Here is an 8,850-nt window from a genome sequence, read left to right as displayed (position 1 = left end):
TGCACCAGGAAGTCGTAGGTTTACGACTTCCTTGATAACATGTCCAGTCCACTACTATCAGTGACTAGGGTGATGGTCGTAGCTAGGTCGGACGGTGCGTTGACCCCGTTGAACTTTTGCTACTACAGTACAGCGCCTTCTACAAAACAATTCACCTGTTATTTTGCACAGAACCATCACATACATTAGCAGCATATGTGAGCACAATGCGGCATAATATGATAACTTTTAGCATAAAAATAGCATAATTCTGCAATTTTTTCAGCAATGCGAAAAGCATAATTTCACGAAAATATTTGCATAATCTGTCAAGGCCTAACTTGCGCATGTAGCTACTAGTTCTTACTACATGTAGTCATAGTTGTAAGTGCACAAGGCACAGTCGAACCGGACTTCTTGACGCTTTCCTCTCTCTCGAACTGTGAAAAGTTTGGCCAAGTGTGCTTTTTGTTTCATTTCAAGATCCTGGAATCATGGCTTTTTTTCACCAACAACCAGCCCCGGCTTATGCCTCCTGCTCCCAGTAGCTCTGCTGAGGTTGCCTCGGCATCTGCGTCTATGGTGAGTTCCCCGCAGGGAGAGGGCAACTCAAAGTGTGCCAAATATGTGAGGTTCAACCTCACCACGGATCTCATTCTGCTGAGGCAGTGTTGGGCCCACCCTCAGCTATTCGTCCGCGGGTCTCCTGATATGCAAGGGATAGCGGAGGAGCTCGGCCGAGATCCGCCTTTTCAAGGAGTCTCCAAGAGAGATCCTAGCGCCAATAGCCTGAATCGGGTGAAGCATCCGCCGCTTAGCGTCATCCTCAACGGCAATGAGGAACAGCAGCAAGTCCGTTCGGTACAGGTGACCTTCAGCGAACTCAAGGAAGAGAAGCGAATCCAACAAATCGACTTGCTTTGCAACAAACGCAGCCATTGCACGTCTCAAAATCCCAGTACTCAGGCTAAAAAACTCGATTCGAAAATACTGGGCTGAAGGGCTGAACCTTTTTTTCATTCGAACTTTCGGGCTGATTTTCTTTTTGCCATTCGAATAATCAAACTCGAAAATTCGATTTGCTGATGTTCCGGATTAGTTAGGTGTCTGGGTGTGGAAATCGTTGCACCTTTTTCTTAAATGTGCGCTAAGAGAACAAACCCTCTGCTGCGCCTGAAAATTGATTGGCCGCTCCACTGTAATAAGACAGTAGACAAGTTCACTCCATTCGGTGAAAGAAACATTATGCTGTTTCAAAAGCAATTGACTCCCATAGGGGAGCTGGAGCTATTCTTCCTGGGTGGAAAGCAACACTTTGATGAAGATAAGAAACAATAATCTGCACTTGCTTCTTATGTCCACAAAGTCAATTTGTATTGCCAAGCACAAGCAGTCAGGTGTCAAGTTCGGCAGAAGCGTGTGTTCCTAGTTGGAGAATCAACTTCAAGACTATTGCCACCGAAGTCGCAACTTCTAAGTTCAAATAAAAGCAAACAAATGTTTTCAATCGCAAAATCAAGTAACTGGAAATCAGTAGTCAACAGGTTCCTTCCTACGCGGTAAAAACTCACAAACGTTTTGCAGAGTTATTAAAAATTATCGGGAAATGTATCAAAGGCGTAGCGACAGAGATTTATGCAGTCCAAAAATTACAAGACTCATAAGATTAGCGAGGAATTAGGTTTGACGTGTCTTACCAAGAATGAATTGAATGTGCTGAAAATAAGTATCTTGCCTTATTTATCCGAGATTTCAATTCGTAGTATTCTGCTAGTTATCGGCATAACAATTATTGCGTTTTGCGCTAGGAATGAAGACTTGCCTGTCAGGGTCCCATGAATACATTTGGCAACAATTGAGCGAGCGGAGGGGATGTGGGGCGTTAGAGAACACATTGTTTCTATTTAGAATACATTGGGCTACCACTTTTATACATGAACCTCAAATTCATTTTGTCACGCCGGTACCTGTAGACCTTCAATATGATGAAATATCTGCTGGAACGAAGGCCGGTCACATGGTTCGTCGCTCATGCATTTCTCAGCCAGGTGACGGTACGGGTAGGGAGTGGTGGGAGGAAACACTGGCGTGTTTCCATCCATGATCTCTTGGTGGATGTCCTCCGGGAACGACAAATGTGCGTAGGGAAGCTGACGAGTAGATATCTCCCACAGGACTACCCCGTAACTACAGGAGAAAGAGAACATACGACAAACAAGTACACAAATACATACAAACTATTATTTTTAATTTCACTTAACCATAATCAGTGGCTTAAAGGGGAAGTTAAGGCAAAAATTAAAATTTCACCAGTTGTAGTCTTCGGGGTGCTGAGTCGAATGGTCGTGGTCCGAGGAAGCTGAGACGCTCCCTTCCTACTTGAATCCCAATCGAATTCGCGCACTTCCACCGAAACTGGGTGACTGCGCCCTACTAGATGGGGATTTGTATGCAAAATGTCACTAAAAGCGCCATTTCGTTCTTATAAAAGCACGGATGACCGCGATTGGCCCATATGCTGTAGTCTTTTGGACGCTGAGTCGACTGGTTTTGGTCCGAAAAGGCTGCGATGCAGCGTTCCTCCTTTATTCCCAATCGAACATGGTTGAACAAGCGGTCACGTGCTCCTGCGTACGCCAGTCACCTGGTCACCGTGCCTGCAGGGTACAACTTACTAGCCTGTTTGACCTTTTTTGGGTGCAGTCCTGTCACTCGAGTTGAACCTTGGTGTGAAAGTTGTCGCCTGCTGGCGTGGTGACCAGGTGATTTGGGCACCTAGGAGCACGTGACCGCTTGTTCAACCATGTTCGATTGGGAATAAAGGAGGAACGCTGCATCGCAGCCTTTTCGGACCAAAACCAGTCGACTCAGTGTCCAAAAGAGTACAACATATGGGCCAATCGCGGTCATCCGTGCTTTTATAAGAACGAAATGGCGCTTTTAGTGACATTTTGCATACAAATCCCCATCTAGTAGGGCGCAGTCACCCAGTTTCGGTGGAAGTGCGCGAGTTCGATTGGGATTCAAGTAGGAAGGGAGCGTCTCAGCTTTCTCGGACCAAGACCATTCGACTCAGCACCCCGAAGACTACAACTGGTGAACTTTTAATTTTTGCCTTAACTTCCCCTTTAAGGCCAATATGAAGGGAGGGAGGAAAACAACCACGCAAACACACACACATACAAAACACACACACACAAATCCACGCACACGTCCAGGAATGTCCGTTCATTATACATATCGTTATACCTGTACCCTTCGCTGGAGTGTATATGGAAAATATACACTTTCAAACAAACATCGCCCTTCGGCCTTTGTTTGTATTTTGTGTATATTTTCCATATACACTCCAGCTCAGGGTATATCCTATACAAAAACAACTAACTGGCTAACATAACAAAACACTTTCTTATTTTTCGGAACGAAACCCTGGTCAAACGAACCCAGAATGTGATACCCCGATGCTGGTGCATTTGTTCCGCGCAATCTGAGAATTTGCGCCATCATTTGTACCGCGCAATGCGCTGCGCAGTCTGAGAATTCCCAGATTGCGGAGATTGCCTGTGCAATCTGCGGTGACACGATAATATCTGTGGCATGAGACCAGGCACAGTGCCTGAGCTTCTGCGAGACTTCTGCGAGCACAAGTGGTACCCAAGTATGTGTGGTGCAAATTCTAGTGCGCCCTACGTGCAATCTGTGGATTTCTCTCAAAACTTGAAGGGCACAGCTAATTTATGCAGAGTGCAGGCCGTGGGTGCAATCTGTGGATTTCGTTGAAAATCATCAGGAGAACTGTGAATCCGTGTGGCGGCAATCTGTGGCCCGATTTCGCTGAAAACGGATGCGCTGTGCCCTTCATGTTTTTTTCAAGGACCTCCACATATTGCGCCCAAAGATTGCGTCCCTCATGGATTCGCTGTGCTCCTCGTTTTTTTGAGGGAACTCGGGCCACAGTTTCGCTGTGCTCTCCATGATTTTCAACGAAATTCACAGATTGCCCCACTCATGGATTCGCTGTGCTCTTCATGATTTTCAACGAAATCCACAGATTGCACTTGCAGACTGCGCCCCACATGAATTCGCTGTGCTCTTCAGGTTTTGAGAGAAACCCACAGATTGCACGAACCACACACTGGAACTAATTGCTTTGCACCACACATACTTGGGTGTTGATGATGATGATCAAGGCCTCTTTACGGGCAAACAGAGTACCATTGACAGTTTCATGGCGAATGCTTAGAACACAACACCAACAAATGAAAACAATTTTACATGTATGCGTGAAAAAAAAGCTCAGGCAGCCCGTTTTACCGTGCCTAGTCTGCGCAATTTAAGACTTCTAAGATTGCGCAAATTGTCAGATTGCTCGGAAATGCCTGCGGAATCTGCAGATGGCGTTGGTAATCTGGAATTCTCAGATTGTGCAGCGCAATCTGCAGATTGCACGGAACACATTCACTAAAGTATACGACGTCCACTACAAATAAAAAACACAATTTGTTACATTATGTTATAGAATAATTTCCTATCGGTTTTTCGTTGCACGTGTTTGAATCGGTTTTTTCCCAAATCATTTATTGCAGTGATCATGCCGATATCAAAAGAAATTTGAAGAATGCAATTCCTTGGAATTAACAACTTTTAAAACTGCAAAGAACAAACTCACACACACACCAACCTGAACTGTACACTTACCTGTAAACATCCGATTTTTCCGTGTAGCTGTTTTCAGTCAGTGTCTCTGGAGCTCTCCATCTGTCAGTCCCAACACCACACGTCATTCCATGTCGTGATGGCAGCTGTGAGGCCGTGAAACAGTGATGTGGAGGACAGATGGCGTCGTCTGTTGTCATGGTACCCAAACCATGATAAGCATTTGCAGATATTGAATTTGCAGATGGCGACTGTCTCTCATCGCACAGAAGTCGACTTTCCACATCACTACCGCCCTGGTGTATTGAATGTGAAGGGCTTTCACAAGCAGGAACCGCTGATTGAAACAGTGTTTCCCTTTCGCAACTGTCTGCCGTTGTTGCATGTTGGTGTCGGAGCAACCCTCCAGGAGCATTGCGTTCGGTGCCACCACTGGATTCCTGCAATGATTGCGGACGATCTTCATTTTCCAGAAGAGCAAGATATCTCGTGAACTCTACGTCTCCGACTTTTACCACCCACTTGTCACTGACCAATAGGTTTGGACTCTTTAGATCACGGTGAATCTGTGGAGGATTGGAACTATGCAGATATCGCATACCACGAGCGATGTCCAGAGCAAACCGGAGCATATCCTCTTGTTCCAGCTGGACTTTTGGATCATGAAGATTGTCGTAGAGGGACCCTCGTCGTAAGTACTCCATAACCAAGAATGGGCACTTGTCGGCTATGTCCTGGCCTGCTCCAAGAAAGAGAACAATATTTGGGTGGCACAATGATCTCAGTATCTCGGCCTCTTCCAAGAAGATGTCAAAGGGCGAGGCGCGCCATCGCGCTCGATTGAAACACTTGGGAAGTTTCTTGACCACAACATCCATGTCACTGAGCTTTGCAAGATACACCTTGCTGTTAGTGCCCGATGCCAGCTTTTTGCCGATAAGTAAGTCCCTCCATTGTATTCGCGCTCCCCGGTTTAGTTCTGCAAGTTTCCTCAGAGACCTTCGGAGATGAACATGTTGGATTTGCAACTCTTTTTTCGTATTTCTCAAGTCGCGACGCTTTCGAATGAACTTCACTAGGAACGCAATGCACAAAGAAAGCACGAAGGAAAATATAACGGCTGCCATCTGAGAAAGGTAGATTATGGGTGTGCGGCAGTTGTCGTCAGGCAGGTATCCAAACTTGCAGTTGCAATACTTCTTGTCATCTCTATCCAGCTTGCATGTACCGTGGCCATGGCAGTAGCTGTCCATACATATGGTATCGCATTTCCAAGCTCCAATGCCTGGTGTCGTCAAATCACCAGGACATCTCGTACAGTTCACAACTATAGCTGACGAGTAGTACCCTATAGGACAGGGCTCACAGGAACGGTGTTCCGAGTATCCATAGCCCAATGGACAATGTTCCAAACTGTTCAATGTCAGAAAATTTATACTTTGTTTAGCATCAGCTATATCATAGAAATACGGTCCAACTCCACCTGAGAAGACAAGGTCATCGATCACATTTTGGCCATAGATGGTGAAGTTGAAAAAGTGTATAACCTTAACTGTGGTGTTTGCTCCATGTTCCCGAAATTGAAAAAGAGATGCAGCATTCGCGTATGTTGAAGACAATGAACCGGGTCTGTTAGCCAAAAATCCGCCAAGTAGTAAAAATGAATTGTTCAAGTACGAAGACAAAGAATGGTAGAAGCGCATAGGAACTGGCCGTGAAAAAGGAATTTTGCGGAGAAGAATGAAAGAAAGATTCTTGATTGACATAACCAACAAGTGATCAGTCATTGCCAACCCATCTCCAATGTCAAGTGTGTTATTGATGCCTCTTAGACTTTCTTCACTGAATACATAGTTCCCACCAAACAGAATGATGTCTTCACCATAGATAGTGGCTGAATGACCGTATTGACGCGGCAGTTTCTCACCGAAAACATTATCAGTCAGTTGGGTCCACGTACCGGAGCACGACTGTTCATCTGTCATCTGCAGTAGCCATAAGTCGCTGTAACCCTGTGTCTGGCTTATCCCACCGTGTATCACCAAGTGTGCCCTCTTGTGCCTGAATGCCACATGGTCTTCTCGAGGCATTGGTCGGGGCTGGGATGGATGTGTAGTAAGGCGTTGCCAGTGGACTGTGGAATCTCGAGCTTGGCTATCAACCTGGATATACAAACACCAAGTAGAACTAGGGTAATCGTAGCTTTTGTTTATTAACCGTGAACCTCCAAAGAGAATTCCCATGAATGGCTGAACGGATGTGAATGTGAAGCCAAAGCGATTATAGATAAGAGGCGATGGGGAAGGTTGCTTAGCGACTATTGTTGATTTTCCGAGTCGGTCGTATAAAAGGTGCCAAACAACAATAGGAGATGGTCTCTGCCAAGAAGTAAAGCGAATATCATAACGGTCTGGTGTTCTTTCTGGACAGTTCGAACCAATAAAATGTATATTGACATGCTTTGGGAAAGGGGTACAGTCACAGGACGTGCTGTATTGCAACCCTGGAATCCTGAAAAATGACTTCGAACATCAATATCTGGCTTATCCGTGATCGATAGCTGGGACGTGTTGGATTGACAATTGACACACTGATGCAAGGTGAAACTTTTGGTGCTTCTTATCCTGTGAAACACGATGTGGAATTCGTCGGTTTGGCTAGAAAACAATGAAAACCAAGGGATGTCGTATGGATAGTTCTGTACCAGCAATTCTGACAGTTTCCCTTTCGCTTCGCAGTGAACTCGGCCAATGTCTAGGGTTGACACTGCGCACAGATACAGGATAAACGGACCATGCGGAACAGAGTACGCCACAATCAGTGTTCGGAAGGCGCTGAAATAAGCAACCTGCACGTTATTAAAGAACTCCCTCATCATGCTCATATCACCCACAGGAGAGTAAATAGATGGAAAATTGGATGGCAGTTCTAACCATGTCCCTTGTTCAATATTAAAGATCCAGAAATCTTTCAACATTCGCATCTGGATGAGTTGGGACCATACATGTGCTTCAACTCCACCGAACATCAATAACTGGCAATCACTTATAGATATTAGCGTGGGGTTTGCTCTGGGGCTTGGAGAGCTAGTTCCGTTATATGCTCTCTGATGCTCCGATTTTGTCCACTCTACTGGCATCGATGTGTCTGATATGTCGATTGTGATCTGAAAGATATCCGTGGAGAAGCGGACACATTCACTGTCGCTGAAGTTGTTCCAATGTGATCCTCCGTATGATATGAGTGTGAATATCGACGATGACGTATTGGTCGGTATGGTAACAAGACCAGGCAAGAATGCCCATGGAACGTTCTCGCCAGTTGTGGATAGTACACTGGTGATGGTTGTAATACCATTGTAAAGAACGATGAACTTGGAGCATTGACCCGCCCCAAAACCATAGAAGACTAAGATTCGCCGATCCGGTGATGTCGTCACACTGGGCTGAATCGTCTGCTGGCAAAGACATTTAGGGTGGCCATCTGGTAACGTAGCCAAAAACGTTTTGAAATTCCAGCTCTGCAATGTAGTTTCGGTTGAAAAGTAAGAACCCAATATGGTACAGAGTGAAACATTTTCGGTATGCAAAACAAATAACACAACACGTTCCAGGGGCTCGTTGTGGACGTTATCCTTGATAAGTACAGTGGTTCGCGGACTGAAAGCTAGTCTCAGCGGAACGTCGCCATAAGGATAGGACATATAGATCCTACTGCTAAGGCTTATACTGGCGTCTGCAGTTAGTGCTAAAAAGGGTGCAGGTAGCGAGACAACGTCTACTTTGCCAGAGGTCACAGCTACCCAAGACGTCAACGAAATGCAGCAGATTCCAAGCAAACAGTTTGTAATCCGTACGTCCATACCTGAATCTCCCTTCTCCCTTTCCAAACTGGTTTCACGTATAGAAATGTAGATGCACCGTTAATGTAGAGCACTAAGGTAGTCTGCAAATCCCCGGCTAGGGAAGCGGATTCTCTTACGATTGGCACGACTAAAGCTATAGGGAAGCAGAACTCCTTGGTCCTTTAGTGAAGAACTATGATAAGTGCTGAGAAGATTGAAGACTCGCTAGAACACTATTGCAAGATTCTTAGCTAGCTTTGCACCTAGAACACAAGGGAAACAGAGCAGAAAGCGCTTCTCGCTGTTGCTGTGCGAACTAGCTCCCCGTCTCACACACTCCTTGAAATGTCATGCATGCTTTGTAGTGTGCG

The 8,850-nt window shown here is 45.6% G+C and overlaps 1 protein-coding gene across 1 annotated transcript; it reads right to left on the bottom strand.

Moving 5' to 3' along the window:
- Nucleotides 1-1,526: 1,526 nt before the first annotated feature.
- On the bottom strand, nucleotides 1,527-8,600 carry LOC135826012 (uncharacterized). The gene is made up of 2 exons (XM_065338644.1): nucleotides 4,678-8,600; nucleotides 1,527-2,166 (listed from the first exon to the last, which is right to left on the bottom strand). Exons 1-2 carry the CDS (start codon nucleotides 6,876-6,878, stop codon nucleotides 1,935-1,937), a joined length of 2,433 nt encoding a protein of 810 aa, XP_065194716.1. The 5' UTR covers nucleotides 6,879-8,600; the 3' UTR covers nucleotides 1,527-1,934.
- Nucleotides 8,601-8,850: the final 250 nt, after the last annotated feature.

Source organism: Sycon ciliatum, chromosome 10 (genome assembly GCF_964019385.1).
Source record: "Sycon ciliatum chromosome 10, ocSycCili1.1, whole genome shotgun sequence".
NCBI classification, from domain to species: Eukaryota; Metazoa; Porifera; class Calcarea; order Leucosolenida; family Sycettidae; genus Sycon; species Sycon ciliatum.
The sequence above is the reverse complement of the archived record's forward strand: the minus strand, read 5'-3'. Positions and strand labels throughout refer to the sequence as shown.